This window comes from Pneumocystis murina, assembly GCF_000349005.2.
Source record: "Pneumocystis murina B123 chromosome Unknown supercont1.2, whole genome shotgun sequence".
In the NCBI taxonomy this organism is placed as follows: Eukaryota; Fungi; Ascomycota; class Pneumocystomycetes; order Pneumocystales; family Pneumocystaceae; genus Pneumocystis; species Pneumocystis murina.
The window spans coordinates 341,441-358,755 of NW_017802360.1; the positions used below are offsets into that span (position 1 = coordinate 341,441).

The following is a 17,315-nucleotide window of genomic DNA, read 5'->3' on the forward strand; positions in this document are numbered from 1 at the left end:
CTATTTTTAATAGAAATTTATATTATTTCAAAGAATTCATAACTCTTACTGTAACCTAGTATATTATCATTCTTAATAAATCTACATTTATATTACAATATAATTTCTATTCTAATATTTGTTAACTCTTAAGTTTCAAGACTTTATTTTCTTATTATGTATATTTTAAATAGACATACTATTTATTCGTAATATTTTGTTCTTTAATTTCATTAATATTCATTAAAAAATTTTTAGATATAATATGTTTTCTAGTAAAATACAAGATTCTAAAATCCATCTAGACTCAATAAATATTATAATATTTAACATAATATAACAATATTATTGGCATGATTTTTTTATAAGTCCCAATGGTTTATATCATTTTGTACCATCTACATTTTCAATGTTTTTATTTATATGTGAAAAAAGACTATTAAACAAGCATTCGAACTTTAAATTAATAAAAGGTTTTAAAATTTTAATTATATTACCTCAGGTATAGATTTTATAAATGGCAATGACCAAAAATTATAATAAGAATTTTTTAATAATTCAATAAATGTAATAAGGAGACCCCACTAATAAAAATATTAATTTTAATAAATTTAGTGAAATAAAATACCGGATGTGGACGATTACATATAAATCTTTCTAACAAAATTCTAAAAGAAATTTAATCTATTAAAATATAATAATAAAAAATATACCGAGTAATTTGCTCTTTCATTATATTATTTTCATCTGTAGAGTTCTCGAATAAGGAAAGTAATACAGAACTAAAATAATATGTATGACTATTTGGATATCGTAACTGATTAGTAATCGCTTCAAGAAAATAATAACGACCTAAAAATTTAGTAAAAATTATGCAAAAATTAAAAAATTACCTTCAAAATCTAAAGTATTATGTAATTTTACAAAAAGAGTCATTGATGTAGATGTAGGTGAAAATATTAGTTGGGCGCCATTATTTTGCGATTGAAAGTCCTCAATAGTTTTCATTCCTATATATAATACCAAGGAATTTATAAAGGGTACATTAATTTTGCTCCTTGGTTTCAATTCTTGTTTAAAAATAGGTTCTTCGGAAGTTCGTAGTTTACTAATTATATCGGCAATGATATCTTTTGCATTTTCTCCAGAAAGATAACTATTTATTTGATCTCTTAGTCCAAATTTCTTTAAAACTGCATCAATATCTGTACGAATAATAGGATTCTGAGAACTTTCAGGTAATTGATCTACTTTTAGGCCAGATTGAAAAGGATCAGGCAACCTTATTGTTTTAGGTGATGCACTCAATATTAAATTACGAAGCTGGATGCAATTTGAAGGAATAACAGAACAAAAGGAAAAATGATAATCTGCTAAAAACGAAGGAAAATCATGAAGAAGAACCAATAGTAAACGAAGAGTTCCTTTATAAAGCATTCTAGTTGTATTATGCAGTTCAGTTTCTTCTAACAATGGCGCGATAAATTCAAGCAAAGTAATAATGATCTTATTATAAATAGGATATCCCTATAAAAATTAACTAAAATAAAATTTATCTTCTTTTTTAAAAAACCTTATAATCCGGTAATAAAAGAAGCGATGACATAAAATATCTATGCGAAATCAATGTCATCCATGCAAACGTAAATTTTGGAAAATGTAATGGCTGCAATGCTAAAAATGTTTCACTATCATAGATAAATAAAATTATATGTAAATTAGACCATCTTACCCTAAAGTTTCAAGAATATCATACTGAATATCTGAAAAATATGTTTCATTATTAAATTCGTATAGCATGTTTGCAAATAGTTTATAAAATGGTTTTTGATAAAAATTCCTCCCAAAAGTTTCATGATAGTTTGCAAAAACCAATGTTATAATAGACAAAATACTCGAGAAATATTTAATTTTTAATAAAATATTTGGCTTACTATCTTTTTCATCAGAATAATACTTAATAAGTAAAACTATTAGTTTAGCAAGTGAATCTATTGGAAGATAATTTGGATTATTAGATGATCCATAATTTTCCAACTGTTTTATAAGATTATTAATACTAAGATCTATAGCCACTCTAAAAAATGTATATGATAATTGTTCATCAGTTATAATTTTTTCGCGTTGCAATTGTAAAATGAATGCTATATAAGTTTTTTCATTTGAGGCAGGATGTGTTGACAATCGAATCCATTCTGCAAAAATATATGCCAATTGTTCTTGTACAGTAGTCTCATTCATAGAAGGCAATATATTTGTTTTTGTCTTTTCCATGTTCGAAATATGAAGAATCTGAAGAAGTTCTGTCACAGAATGAGGTACCTCTCCCCTTCTAGAAAGAATTTCAAATGCATCAAAACAATTAGAGAACTCTGTTTGAAAATTATATGTAGAAATAGATAATAGGATTTTTTTTATAAGGGATACTGTAAATTCAATAACAGCACTATTTTGTTTCATTATTTGTTTTGAAAGTTGAATATCCAATTCAGAAAGTGTTACAAGTCCTGCTTTGATAAGGGCAGCCATAACATTAGCATCTAATTTTCGCTTTTAAGATTATATTAATAAAGTTCTCGAGAAAAAGACTCTAAATCTACCTTATCATTTGAATAAAGCAGCCAAATTTCAACATCCTTAGATGTTTTAGGAGATTGTTCAGAAAATTTTTTCAAAAGAACAGATAATGTTTCAATCATAAGGGTTGATTCAGTACCCTTAAAAAGTAATTGCAAAACCCTCTGTGCACAAACAAGAATAATATCATCCTTAATAGAAGCTTTTAATTGACTAGTAGAGTTACATATTTGTTTAAGAAGCTTATATATATCGTGATCTAAAGGAACATCCGATAAATATTGGAAATTAGCATCAGATGATACTTTCTCCAACTCTAAAATTATAATCTATTTTTAAGTTAAATATTTAATATTATACATATATATATATCTTACAGTAAGCTTTTCTACAGTCTGACTAATTAAAGTTGACAATCCAAAAGAACTACTATTCCGCTGATGCGACATTTCTGAATCTATTCCATACATATTATTTTCTGATGCAATATCTGCTTGATGTGCTGGTTCTTCATGAGCTAGTTACAGTTAAAACCAAAAATATAATGCTATATTTACCATAAATAGAAATAGCCTGTGACGCAGTTTTTGGAATTCGAGAGAATTCTTCATAAGTTGCAAGTTGTTGTGCAGTAAGTCCATGCGGTTTCAATCTCAAAGGGTCGGGAAGAGATAAAGGAACTCTTTGTGCAGAAGGATCTAAAAACAGATGCCGAGAACGCATTTCCTTGTGGCGTTTTCTATTTGCAAATGCTACGGACAAATTCTCATTTATTTCCGGAATTGCTCTTTCCATTGCGGCTTTTTCTATAATAGAGCAAGCTAGATCGAGATTATCAGAGACAATCAACATGGCCGCCTGCTCAGGAAATTGTTGATTATTTATTCCATTCTGTAAAAGAATGTTGCGCAAATTAGTAGTTATACTAATGCGTAAAGCTTCTTTGCATGTTACTAATGCTAAACTACTAGCCAAATTTTGAACCATTATATGAGCAGCATTCTTCATCTTTTCTTCACTAGGATCAGTAGCAAAATCCTTTATAATTAATTCTTTTGTAGAAATTCCAGCAATAGTTACAGAGCGTTCTACAACGGGTCCAATTATCTAAATTAAGTTAGTAATGATATTATAATATTATCAATCAAATACTTCTCGAATAGCTCTATCAATTGCGATTTGAAGTACTCTCTTTAAACTAGTTGCATTCATAAACATTGTAACACCTTGATTAATAACAAAATGATTAGATAAATTAGGTACTACAATATTGGTATTCATAAGATTATTGTGAAAGTAAGTTGCTTCCGCGCTTGTTTTCTTAGATGGTTTATCCTGATTCTGATATGTTTCATTTTCATTCATTTTTTCACCTTCAACCTTTAAAGCTTTTCCTTTAAGTATAGAAGTTGATTCTAAAAATTTGATATCTAAATCTAGTTTTTTACATAATACTTCTATTTCAAACTTTAAATTCAGCTTTATATCTGCTGATTCATAAAGTTCAACCAGCAATTTCAATATACCCATTAGCCAGGCATTAGGGGGCTTAAATACTTTTGAATTTGCAGCCTGTTCAAGAACTTTGCAAGTAAACGGAAGAACGACCATTAATCTCTTAGAATCATATCCCTCTAATAGCAGTTCTTTAAATGCGATATTATTATGCTTAATAGGTTTATTTTGAGATAATGTTATTCCTCCTAGCCAAGAACCAAGATTTTTTAAAAAGCTTCTTTCCATAGTAGAAAGCATAGTTTTTTCAGAATTTAAAAGAAGAATAATATTTGCATATGTTTCATGAAGGACTTGATGTTTAAGAAAATCAATATTTAAAGTATTTAAAAGTTGAAAATATAAAGAATGATAGTTAGGCTCAGTACTGGCTCTTTTAACAAGATGTTTCGAAAACCAACTATAGTATCGTTCTAATAAACATTCACGAAGTTCTTCTGTTTTTTGATCCAAGTTCCCATGAGACATGTTATTAATAATAAATAAAATCTTATCTTGTACAGATTCTGATGGGTCTCCAAAAAACGATGCATCTCGCAAAGGTTTACTAAGTCGTAAAGATACAAAAGGTAAATATTGTTGAGTTTGAGAAGATTCAGCTATTAAATTAGAATTACCCCCCAAATAAGTATGTCTTGCTGCATTCAAAGAATTACGAATATTTTGCACAAGTTCCGGATGAAAAATGCGCAAATGCGTTATCCTTAAAATATGTGATACATATTGTGGCCATTCTGCAATTCTTGATTGAAATTGAATTAAAGCTTGAACTCCAAAATTAAACATATTAGAATTTGGAGGCTGTTGTATAGCATCTAGCACATAACGAAGCGCAATTCCGAGAGGAATATATGATAATAATTGATATTGAATAAGACTACCAAATAGTATTGCTGTAATTGCTAAAGCGTTAGTCGGATATTCAGGAAAAAATCGATATTCATCAAATAAACTATGAAGCATACATGCAAAAAGATCCTGATCTCTAGGATTTTCTGAGACCTTTAATTTCTGTAATAAAATAATACAATCACTAATACTAAGATCACCCTTATAAAGGCGCTGATAATAGACTTCTTGTTGTTGTTCAACATCTTTAGAAAAAGTATTTATCTCATTATTTGAAGTAATAATTTCATCTCTTCCCTGACCAATATTCATTAATCTAGGATATACTTGCAAACAAATAGTTTGAACTGATCTAAAAAGTTCGCTATTAGCAGCTGACATTGAACTAAAATAGATGTTAAATAAAAATTAAAATTAAAAGTAAATAACTACTTATTCATAAGAACTCTTAGGAAACTAACAACTGTTTCAATACGCAATCTAGTTGCTTGTGATGAAGTATCTGAAAACTGTTGAGTATTTTCTAAAGATGATTTAAGGTTTAAATAATCTAAACAAGCTCGAATAAAAAAATCATGATTTTCGTTAATATTATCTTGCAACCATTTTTCTAAATTCAAATATTGTCGTTTTGATGCTTGTGCAGCAAAATCAATAGAAAATGAATATGGTCGTAATTTTAAGAGAAAATCCCTAATTTTCAAATCTTCAGAAATATTTAGAATTTGATTTATGCATGTTGGGTTTTTTGAATGTAATCTAATAAACGAACTTCCCATATATTCTGGATTTACCTGCCAAAGTCTAATAAATACTAATTGATAATTTGAATATCTAGAAAAAAACATATCAAATCCCTTATCCATTAATTTAACGTGTTCTACACTCCATGGTTTCTATAATATTAAACTATTCGAAATTTTAATAAAAGAACCAACCTGTTTCTGAGCTAAGCCCAAAAATAGCAATTCAGGAGCTAATTGTGATGCTTTATCCAAGAATGCAGATGCATTTTCATTAGATTTAGGATTATCTAAAAGCATGACCATAGTTTTTATCAAATCAAGAGAATTCCAAATTTGAGATTCCAGATTAGCAGCGAAAGCCTTTATAGTAGGACTATTATCCTGAAAATTTTCAACAGAAAGAATTTTTTGGCAAGAATAAGACAAAAGGTCGAAAGAATCACAGGACATTGTTGTTAAATATTGCAATATTTGAAGTTGAGAATGAGGATATTTCCATGGGGCCCACAAAAATTTTAAAGGAAAATGTGATTTATTATTTTCAATTATTATAGATATTCCTTTAAGAAATATATCTAACCTAAAATAATTTCTTGTTGGAATTGTAGGCCTATCCAGTGTTTTTATTATGTCTTCGACATTTAATTCAGGGACCTTCAAAATAAATTAAATAAAGTATTTTAAAGAAAAAAAATACTATTTCAAATATTATTTTTCCAAATATTTCTGTATCCCATCCAATAAAACCAGGTGTAGACATAATAAATAAAATATCAGATATTAAATAAGAAAACTTGTCGAAAGGTATTTTTTCTAAAATTTTATTACGATAAAAAACTCCTTTAAGGGTTTCTTCAAAAGTGGGAACATCCAAATCTATAATTTTTAATACATCTAGAATCATTTGTAAATTATCGTCTAATTTTCTAAACTATGTAAGCACATATCTTAAATTTAAAAATATTATTGTACAAATATTGCTCAAGTGCTTCTTCAATAATAACAGGCATTTCTACCTCTGAATATTTTTCACGAATAACTGCATCAAATAAAAATTTCTCATGTGAATTGAGACTAAAAGCCTCTTCATGAAAATATTGATTCAAAAATAATACGATTTCATCATCTGTAAGCTTCGATTGATATTTTCCTTCTTTAATAATTTCAATAACCCCGTATATATTTTCAATCATTATTTCTAATGCTTTATAATTGTAAAAATCACGTCTTATATAATTAAATAAAAATGACAAACCTTTACCTTGCAAATCTTTTTTCGACGATTGTAAAAGACTCGATGCTAAAACAGATTTTTGAAATGCATCAAGATCAAAATATTGGCAGAACTTCTTCATATCAAAATCATTAAAAATCCCTGACGCTGCTCCTAAAATTGCATTACCAAATTGATATGATATTGATGGTGTTGTCGAAAGTGAATAAATTTCTTCTGAAAGTAATTTATATGTTGCTGGATTCTCATGCATTCTTGTTAACCCTAAAATAGTCCCCACATTATATTGAATTAATCGTCTCAAAAGATGCAAATAAATATCTGGCCCATTTTCCTTATATAACTATTAAAAATATTAATCATTACGTCTTATTTATTTTTTTTAAAAAAATAATACAAATCCTTACATCTTTCAATTGCATTACTGTAGTGTCATAATTATCCTTTGTTAAAGTGGATAATAAGAAAAAAACTTGCGCTCTTACAATTGTTTGTAAGGATGAAATTCCTTGAGGAGAGCTTTGTTCTGATTGTGTGTATCGTCCTTCCAGTCCCGGAGATCCTCGACATACTTGAACTTGCATTTGAACATTTGTTCCACGATTTCCAGCCAATGATTCTTGACTCATTTCGTGAACTTTTTATACTTTTCTCCCTCTTAAAGGACTTTCTAAAATCGAAGGTTATTCAGAAAAAAAGAGTGTGCCATTTGGACACCTGTATGGTGTAAACCCTAAGGATATATTTTAACCTAACCCTTTATAATAACCCTTTGCTTTTTACCCTAACTTTTATATACCCTACCATATGATGATATACCCTAGACCTTGTGTTTATGAGTTAGCACTAAATTAGTATGACCATGACCTATATTCTTATAACCTAACCTTATCTTAGTATGATCTAAACCTATACACTCATACCCTGTCCCTATAATATAATGCCCTAACCCTTGATTGAGTAGAAATACACCTTTCTTGTATTCTTATCTCTATATAGAATAGTTTATTTGAAGAATTTGCTAGAAATTGGAGAGGAATTTTATCATTTAAATAAAATTTAATATATTTTAAAAGATCATTATATTTGGTACACGAATTTAAGATATTTTCGAACACGACTCATCTTAAAATTTTTAAGAATTACAATATTTTATTATAAAGAGGGTTTTATATCTTTTTTAAGAAAAAAAGAGCCTTAAATTAGTATTTCTTAAGGAATTGATTAGTTAATTTAAAGTAAACAACGATTTGTTATTTAGAAAAGTGTGTTTTTAAATTTTGGATATTTTTTTTGGATTGGAAAATAAGTAAATTTAAATAAAGGAAAAGAAAGGAATTGAAATGAACGATGTATAGATTTTTCACTAAAAAGAAAGGAAAAAGTAGAAGAAAGAATTGAAAGAAAAGAGATCATGCAAGATGACGGAACGATTCTAAATTTCTGTAATCATTTTTGGGGTAAAGAAGAGCGAGGGGTGGATGTACTATTTGGTCGAATGAATGAAGCAAAGAATATTTGCGAGGAGATAAGAGTGTTTTATAAAGATTGGTAAGTTAAAATAAAAGTTGAGGTTAAAAATATGGGCGCGATTGGAATCACGAGACCAGTGTCACGTGATAGTGGAAGAAAGCTTAAAAGAAAATATGAATTAATCTGAATTTCGTGTTTTATAGGGCGACAATAGAAGAAGAATATGCACGAAGATTGCGCCGTTTGGTGCGAGGAACATTAGGATCTCATGAAATTGGGACAATGCGTGAAAGTTTTGATACTTTACAAAAGGAAACAGAAACAATTGCAAAACAACATTCTAATGTTGCACTTCAGATCCGTGGAGAATTAGAAGAGCCATTGCATGCATTCTCTAGTGATATGCGTACAAATAGAAAGGCGGTATAGTGAGATTTTTTTAAAATCTAAAAAAAATAAATAAAATAGATTCAATCAAATTTAGAAAAACTTCGTAGGATAAAAATAGCACAGGTTAATCAAGTTCAGAAGGTTGGGTTTTATTATTTTTGTGTTTATTTTTTTACTTTGAAGTGTAAGGAAAAAATAGAGGATAAAAGTGGCAAAGCGAGTGGACAAGCATCTCAATTGAGTTTATTTTTAGGAAAAAGTTCAGAGAAAAATAATCAAAAGGTGGATAAATCACAAATAATGGCTCAAAATAGTTAAGTGATCCTTATTATTAATGAATATAATTTATTTTTATTTAGACAATGATTATTTATTGGCTATTACTGTACTTCAAGAAACATCTATTAAATGGATTCGAGAATGGAAAATCGCATGTGATGTATGTTAGTTATTGGTATAATTTGTATTTTTATATTCTATCTAGAAATTTCAAGATCTTGAGGAAAGGCGTCTCGATTTTATCAAATCTAGTTTATGGACATTTTCTGGGATTATATCGGAAACATGTATTAGTGATAGCAAGGGATTTTTTAAATTATTCTCTTTTATAATTTTTAATCAATTTATAGTCTTGTGAAAAAATTCGTGAATCAATTAAAAACTGTAATACTCAAAATGATATACAGTTGTTTATTCGGACTAAAGGAACTGGTCAGGAGATTCCAAGTAAGAAATAACGAGTGAATACTAAGTAATGACATTTCTAGATCCTCCTAAATCTAAAGATCCGTATAATAATGGGTTTGAGGATTTGAATGATCCGACATGTTCTATAGCTCAATTTTCTCGAGTTAGCGATCCTCAGTTTCATTCTGATGCTATTATGCAACGCTCTATATTTAATGAAAATAGTGTCTATCTATCTCCGAAAATTTCTTCATTTATTTCAAATAGCCAACCAGAACCCTCTTTAAAAACAGATGTTAATAAAGTGCCTTTTGATGGTATTACTCAACTTTGTAAAAGTGATTCCTTATTGGATTCATCAAATACCAAAAGATTCTCTCCTACTGCTTCAGCGTATCCACATAGTAATGAGACACAAGTGGCTGCTCCATTATTCAATTATAGGAATCATGATGAGAAAGATTTATCAATGGCTTCTAAAACTAAGAAAAAAGATAGGAATTCTTTTAATATTAATGATAAAAGATTAGGCTATCTATCATCTATGGAAGAAACCGCTAATGAAATAAATCAAACTGGATATCGATCTACTCTTTCATATAAGAATTCTAGCATTAAAAAGAATTGTGATACAGCTAAATCTCCATTATTTGAAAGACTTAAAGGCATGGGTGTAGTTAGTGATTCTGAAATTGAATCAATTGATCCGCGTGCTAATGTGATGTTAAATGCGGGAAATAATCTATTCAAAATAGAAACGGATGGAAAAAAGAAAAAGCTGGAGATACATAGTTCTGAAGATCCAATTGTGACTGCGCTTAATCAATTTAAAGTTTCTTCTAAAATGTCTCCAAAAAAAGAACCAAGAGTCTCATGGCATGACCCTATTGATGATAATAATATTCAAAATCCTGAGATTATGGGAAGAAGACACTATTTCCCTAGTGAACCGCAAAAACCTCCTTTAAATATTCGTTCATCTATACCAGTACCTCAAAAACCTGCTTTGTCTATACCTAATAAATTTGTTAAGCGAGATCCTCTTAGTGCATCTCCTTCCTCTATACCAGCAACAAAAATGAAACATATGACTCAAGCATATACTAAACAGGTAAATGATATTTATAGTACATCAGAAAAGGATATATATCCTTTACAATATGGTACTATGCCAATGAATAATAATGACTTCTGTTACGGTCACATCAAAGAAAATATGTTTTCAGAAAAAGAAGTAATGTCAATGGCTAAGGGAAAGAATCACAATACAAGACTTGGTTCTTCAGAAAATATGCTATTGTCAGAAGCTTCTGAAAGACCATATATGGATTATAGACGTGTTTTAGGAGCATCAAGTCCTCAGCTAGAATATCGAACTATTTCTCCAGAAAACGATTATCCTAGATCAGGATCACGTTCTCCAATTGCTTATAAGTCTACTCCTCCTGGTGCATATCATCCATCAAGAATTGGAAGGCCTATGGAACCGTTTCAGGATGATCGTATATCACGTCCATTAACACTTCTTCCTGCTACGGAAAGTCCCGATCACTTTTATAACCGTGTTTCAAGACGACAACCTCCCGTATCATCAGCCTTTGATATTTCACTGGATGCTGATGGTAATTTAATAAATAAATATTCTAGAGCGAGAAGTGCTTCGCCTTGTCCTAGTAGTTATAGAGCAATATCTAGAAGCAAATATAATATGCATACGGAACATATACCATATAGCACATCAATTCCTAGTGGATATGGAGACTATTATAATGAGGATACACGGATCTTTAACTCTCCATTATCTCACAATGATAAAAAAACATATATGAATAATGGTCTAGCTCCTTCACAGTATACTAAAGATGGAAAAAGAATATTGTTTTATGGTATTTTTAAATTATAAAATCAATCATTTAATTCCTAATTTTTTTAGTTCGTGCATTATATGATTACATGGCTGCTATTCCTGAAGAAATAAGCTTTGTTAAAAATGATGTTCTTTTAGTATTGGATATGCAGGAAGATGGATGGTGGGAAGGTGAAGTTTTAAATTCGAAAAACTCTAAGCGTGGTTTGTTTCCCAGTAATTTTGTGCAACGCACTACATTTATTTCATAAATATTTTATTATAATTGGGATTTTTAATTTTTTTAAAAAATGTCTTATGTATATATTAAAAATAACTTTCTAATAAATTATTACATATATTAAAAGGATCCTGTATTTTAAATAAATCTTTTATATCTTAGGGTTTTATTTTTTAAATATATAAAAATATATTTCTGAAGCTTATCAATGACGATATAAGATGGCTTTATTTTTTTTACATAAAAGAAATTAAAATTTATAAAAAATTATGATTGGATTTTCTGGGTACTTAATGGTTATTATTTAATATAATTAATTTATTTATTAATAAAAATTAGTTAATATGTTTCTTTTAAAAATTAGAAATTTAAAGATGATATGGAAAATATTGATTATATTAATTATTTTAATAAGCGTACTATCATATACATTTTTTGTTTCTGTTATAAGTTATTTTTTGTTTTATTGGCATGTTATTCCATATATGGAGATAAGTCAACCAGTATACTTGCAATATGAGTAAATTTGTCTTTAAAGGATTTTAATGATTTTGACGTATTTAGTAATAATAAAACATGGGCGTCTATGGATTTTTCGTCAGAGAAAAGGTTTGTAAATGGTCAATTTTACGATATTTTTCTTGAACTTCTTATGCCTTTATCAGATATAAATATATCTATAGGTATTTTATATATATATGTGATTATAAAATTGATTTTTAAGGAAATTTTATGGTAAAAATTGAATTATTTTCTAACACAAAAATGCTTGTTACATCCTCAAGATCAGCAATTCTAAAATTTTCTTCTTTATTATTAAGAAAATTGAAAGTTTTAATTATGTTTCCAATATTACTTTTAGGCATGGCGAAAGAAGAAGAACGGTTGATCATACCGCTAATAGAAGAATTTAAATATCGTAAAGGATATGAAACTATGTTAAAATCAGTTAATATAACACTTTCTTATGCTGTTCAAGTTTATTCTTCAAAATTGGTTTTTGCTGCCAGATTACAAGGAATAAGGTAGATATTCTTATATTTTTTTCTATTGAGTCTTTTTTTTTATAGACATATAATTTATTATTATCCAATATCTTCATTTGTTATCTTTATATCTTTGTTTTGGGCAGCAGAGTTATTATTTATTATTAGCATTTGTTTAATCAAAGTAAAAACTCTTCAAAAACTTTTTCAACGACTGTTTTATGACAAGAAATTTGATTTTTCACAATCACATGATTCCTTTTCAAAAAAAAATATACATTTATCAGAACAAAAGGATTTTTTAGAAAATAAGGATTCTTATTTAGACAATTCTTCTACTTTATCATCCTATCCTACTTGTTCTACAAATAAAACATTATCAGAAAATTCATTGACAACATTTTGCGAACCTTTTTCTTTAAAAGATAATTTAAATGAAAAACATGAAGAAATCTCTAAAGATTAATCTTTTTATCAAGGAAATTAATTTTATTTTACATTATATTTAACTATAAAATTAAATCAGATCAAATCTATTTTAAAATTTTTATTATTCCCTTATTTCAAAATAAAAGCAAATATTAAAGATATATTCTTTTTCTACTAACATTATAGATAATTCTACTACATTTCTATTGATCTATATTAACTCTTTACAACTTTATTAAAAAATAATCTAGAAAAATCTTTAAAAAAAAGTATCATTATTTACTGAAAAACTCCTTGTATTTCACAATAATATTTGCTTGGTTGGTATGTATATTTCTTTATTATTAACTTATAAATTTTTATAGATTTGATTTATCACCTGGGAAACGGAGACGTGTTGTTTACTTTCTCGAGCAGACTTGAAAAAAAAGATAAGAGATTAGCCAGGTTTAAGGCTTATTTAAAAGATTAAAGATGAATCAAGAGAAATTTAGTTCTCACCGGAGGAAGACTCTTGGTGTTATTGAGAATCAGGCATATTCTCAAATTCCACAGCTATCGTCTGTGATGAAGAAGGGGATAAGTATACGAGGTTCAGTATTAGGACTAGAAGGATCAAATAACCATTTGTCATCATCTATTGGGCAGAATAGAGCATTTCAACGTATCTCTAATAGTGGGAATTTTTTAGAAAATGGGCATGTTGGGAGTGGAATTCAAAAAGAAATGTTTCGAAATTCTAGACAGAGTCTTGCACCATCAAGGTTGTTTACTTATAGGATTTATGTTTTGGAAATTAACAATGTTAAGTGCGCGAAGATCAAGTGTTTATACATCGGGACGTCCATCTAGTATTAGTTTTCTTTCTCAAGCAGCGTCTCAAGCGCCTTCAAAAGATCCACGCCCAATTCGTGATAAACAATATCAACTTACATGTATCCATTCTATTATCTTGTATCTCACAAATTCCGGATTTCCACAGGTGTTGACGCAAAAAAATCTTCAACAACCTACACAAAAAGATTTTATAGCGATTTTTAAATGGCTATATAATAGACTTGATCCAAACTATCAATTCGTTAAAAAAATGGATGATGAAGTTATAATGTGTATAAAGAATTTAAAGTATGTTTCTATTATTTTGTTATTAAAATAATAATTGATTTAAGATACCCTTTTGCAGATCAAATTTCTAGATCACAGTTAATGGCAGTTGGATCGCCGCATTCATGGCCATCAATGTTATCAATGTTGCATTGGATGGTAGAGGTGATAACAGTATGTTAATTTTTTTTTAAGAAAAAAACTAAATGTTGAAAGTGTACTGAAAAATTAATTAATGGAGAAATTGATGTAGATGATAATAATGATAATCATGCAGAGAAGATATTTTTTGATTATCTTACTAAAGCATATCGTGTTTTTTTATCTGGAGATGATGATTTTAGTGAAATGGAAAAAGAGCTTGAACAGGAATTTGATAAGCGTAATGAGGAAATTCTATTAGTAATTGAACGTATAGAAAAAGAAAATGGATCCCTTTCACAAGCTATGAAAAACATAACAGAGTCTATGTCTTCTATTGAAGCATTAGATAGGGAGCGACAGGTTTTGCAATCTGATAAAGATAAATTTAATCAATATATTCAATATCTTGAAAATAAGAAAAAGAAATTTATAGATTTGAATGCTAGACTTAAAAATGAACTTTTTAATAAAGAAAAGGAGTTATCTCAGCTTAGTATTGAGAAGTCAGAATTGCAAACTCAAGTTGATGCACAACCTATTTCACCAGCAGATGTCGATAGAATGACAGCTGAACGTGAATCATTAGTGAAAAATTTAGAAATTGTTACAGGAAAAATGGAAGAATCAAGTAAACAAACATTTGAAAAGGAAATTTTGGCACAGAAAAAAATTGATTCGTTAGAAAAACTTATTGCAACTTATAATTCCCTTGGTTATAAGATTGGTATTATTCCTGAAACTGCGCCTTATGCAGATAATGCATCTTTTGAATTAGATTTTATTAATTCTTCAATCAATCATGGAAATATCCGCCCTGATCAGCTTGTTAATCGTGATTTGAAATATGACATACGACCTAGACTTCAGAAATTAAGGCAAGATCTTGGATCTAAACTTCATAAAGAACAAGATGAAGCTATTCAACTTCAAGAAGTTCTTGATAAAGTTTGTGAAGGGTTATTAGATGCACGAGATGAGCTTGATATTTTGCAAGCAAGAGTCACTGCAATTATGGAACAATATAATGAAATAAAAGATGTAATTTTTGTCATTGTTCAATTAATTTATTTTAATTTTTTTAGACAATGTTGGTCGAAAGTTCTGCAAGCAATGCAGAGATAGAAAAACTTGAAAGAGATTTGCAGCAGATGAAAATTACAGCACAAAATGGTCTACTTCAACTTGAACAACGGTCTCAATCAGTTAGTATAGAGTATATTTACTCTTTATTTTAATATAGAATCATTGATTTTTTTAGATATGATCAGTTAGTTCATGCTACAAATACTTTGAAAGAAGATCTTTATCGAGAAGTAATACGAATGCTGGATGAAGTTATTAAATTTAAATTGCACATTCAAACTGCATTAGAAGCATTAGAAAATGACGTCATCATGGAAAATCAAAATAGTAATCTAGATGATACTGAAAAGTAGAAATAAACTATTCAATATCATTTTTATTTTTTACATATTTTAAATAACTCTTTTGTTTTTAATTTAATCTAATGTATGAGTAAAAAATAATACCATCTATTTTATCTTAATTTCTCATTTCATATCAAAGAAATATTTATAAAAGCTCAAATCTAATGTATTTTATTTCTAAAACTTGTTGAATCTAAGACTTGTTAAATTCTTTATTTTTAAAAACATATTTTACAGTAGAAAATTAGGGTTTAACCCTGATCCGCGAATATATAAAGACGGGCGATTCCCCCATTTTCGAGATTTTGGGCAACAGCTTAGGTGAGGGTGCTCGAACAAATATTAAGAACAATTAAGCAGGATTTCTGCTATTATATAGCGTGATACAAATTCTGCTGATATTACCTGTGGATTGAATCCTTGATTGGAATTTTGATCGACAGTTCTTAATTTTGGCGAGTGTTTTTCCTGATAGAGATTTTTTTCGTGTTTGGGGTGGATAAGTACGAGGAAGAATGCAGAATCCTCTTACAGTTCCATTATCAGCAGCAGAAGCAGCGTCATTTATGGCGCCGTCTTCATTATCATTTCCTTCGAGTCATATATTAATGTCAGGTGCGATGTACCCTGGAACTCGCGATGAGAAGGGTATGGAACATGGTGTTTTAACATCGTTGAATCAGACTGCAACGAATACGTTTGCAGGTGTATCAGGCATTGTGCCTACATTACAGTGAGTATTTTCTCTTCGTTCTTGTATGAACGAAGAAAGCTTATAACTGGTTTCTATTTAAAGAAACATTGTTGCTACTGTCAATCTTGATTGTCGATTGGATCTAAAAACGATTGCATTGCATGCGCGTAATGCCGAATATAATCCCAAGGTTTTCGTTTTGTCTTTATTTTTGATTATTGTTTAATTATATCTCAGCGATTTGCAGCAGTTATTATGCGGATACGAGAGCCGAAAACAACTGCACTTATTTTTGCTTCGGGGAAAATGGTAGTTACGGGTGCAAAGTCGGAGGATGATTCTAAGTTGGCATCACGAAAGTATGCTCGAATTATTCAGAAACTTGGTTTCAACGCCAAGTTTACCGACTTTAAAATCCAGAATATTGTTGGTTCATGTGACGTTAAATTTCCTATTCGTTTGGAGGGACTTGCGTATTCACACGGAACCTTTTCATCGGTAAAACGTTCTTTGAAATTTAAGAATATTTGTTGATTTCTTTAGTATGAACCAGAATTGTTTCCCGGATTGATTTATCGCATGGTAAAACCAAAAATTGTTTTGCTGATTTTCGTTTCTGGGAAAATCGTTTTAACAGGTGCTAAAGTTCGGGAAGAAATATATCAGGCTTTTGAGGTAGTCTTTAAGTATTTTATATAGAGGGTCTGATTTTGAGTAAAGGCTATTTATCCTGTACTCAGTGAATTTAGAAAGAGTTCTTGATTTTGGGGAGTTATTTTGTTCCCGTTTGTATTATATAGTGAGATTTTGCATTAGTTAATTACAAGTCATTGCAATATGTGTCATAACATAGGTCTTTGATTTAATCGTAAAGATAGATCATTGTTATTAAATGCATATGTGGAGGAAAGACTTTTTGGGTAGTTTAGATTTTAACAACGTTGAAGAAATAACTTATCAATTTAAAACTATTCAAATGCATTTTTAAAATCCT

General features: G+C 28.9%; 5 protein-coding genes across 5 annotated transcripts; 4 read left to right on the plus strand and 1 right to left on the minus strand.

The window, feature by feature from the left end:
* Window positions 1–327: 327 nt before the first annotated feature.
* On the minus strand, window positions 328–7,562 carry PNEG_00720 (hypothetical protein). The gene is made up of 17 exons (XM_007874430.1): window positions 7,308–7,562; window positions 6,922–7,243; window positions 6,639–6,870; window positions 6,364–6,592; window positions 5,859–6,320; window positions 5,353–5,816; window positions 3,709–5,305; window positions 3,114–3,663; window positions 2,934–3,073; window positions 2,580–2,885; window positions 1,712–2,529; window positions 1,553–1,667; window positions 873–1,506; window positions 693–831; window positions 608–647; window positions 477–563; window positions 328–435 (listed from the first exon to the last, which is right to left on the minus strand). Exons 1-17 carry the CDS (start codon window positions 7,527–7,529, stop codon window positions 364–366), a joined length of 6,429 nt encoding a protein of 2,142 aa, XP_007872621.1. The 5' UTR covers window positions 7,530–7,562; the 3' UTR covers window positions 328–363.
* Window positions 7,563–8,314: 752 nt separating this feature from the next.
* Window positions 8,315–11,568, plus strand: PNEG_00721 (hypothetical protein; the record flags this gene model as incomplete). Its single annotated transcript, XM_007874431.1, has 9 exons — window positions 8,315–8,451; window positions 8,577–8,796; window positions 8,842–8,904; window positions 8,947–9,076; window positions 9,123–9,202; window positions 9,248–9,391; window positions 9,450–9,489; window positions 9,531–11,336; window positions 11,384–11,568. The coding sequence occupies 9 exons, from the start codon at window positions 8,315–8,317 to the stop codon at window positions 11,566–11,568; spliced, it is 2,805 nt and encodes a 934-aa protein (XP_007872622.1).
* A 39-nt stretch (window positions 11,569–11,607) lies between these two features.
* PNEG_00722 (hypothetical protein) lies at window positions 11,608–12,989 on the plus strand (the record flags this gene model as incomplete). Its single annotated transcript, XM_007874432.1, has 7 exons — window positions 11,608–11,616; window positions 11,665–11,670; window positions 11,785–11,833; window positions 11,877–12,057; window positions 12,102–12,220; window positions 12,262–12,562; window positions 12,608–12,989. The coding sequence occupies 7 exons, from the start codon at window positions 11,608–11,610 to the stop codon at window positions 12,987–12,989; spliced, it is 1,047 nt and encodes a 348-aa protein (XP_007872623.1).
* A 437-nt stretch (window positions 12,990–13,426) lies between these two features.
* PNEG_00723 (hypothetical protein) lies at window positions 13,427–15,710 on the plus strand (the record flags this gene model as incomplete). The annotated part of the gene is made up of 6 exons (XM_007874433.1): window positions 13,427–13,716; window positions 13,763–14,077; window positions 14,122–14,230; window positions 14,273–15,238; window positions 15,283–15,413; window positions 15,459–15,710. 6 exons carry the CDS (start codon window positions 13,427–13,429, stop codon window positions 15,634–15,636), a joined length of 1,989 nt encoding a protein of 662 aa, XP_007872624.1. The 3' UTR covers window positions 15,637–15,710.
* A 432-nt stretch (window positions 15,711–16,142) lies between these two features.
* Window positions 16,143–17,083, plus strand: PNEG_00724 (TATA-box-binding protein; the record flags this gene model as incomplete). The annotated part of the gene is made up of 5 exons (XM_007874434.1): window positions 16,143–16,360; window positions 16,424–16,511; window positions 16,559–16,819; window positions 16,865–16,996; window positions 17,042–17,083. 5 exons carry the CDS (start codon window positions 16,143–16,145, stop codon window positions 17,081–17,083), a joined length of 741 nt encoding a protein of 246 aa, XP_007872625.1.
* Between the last annotated feature and the right edge of the window lie 232 nt (window positions 17,084–17,315).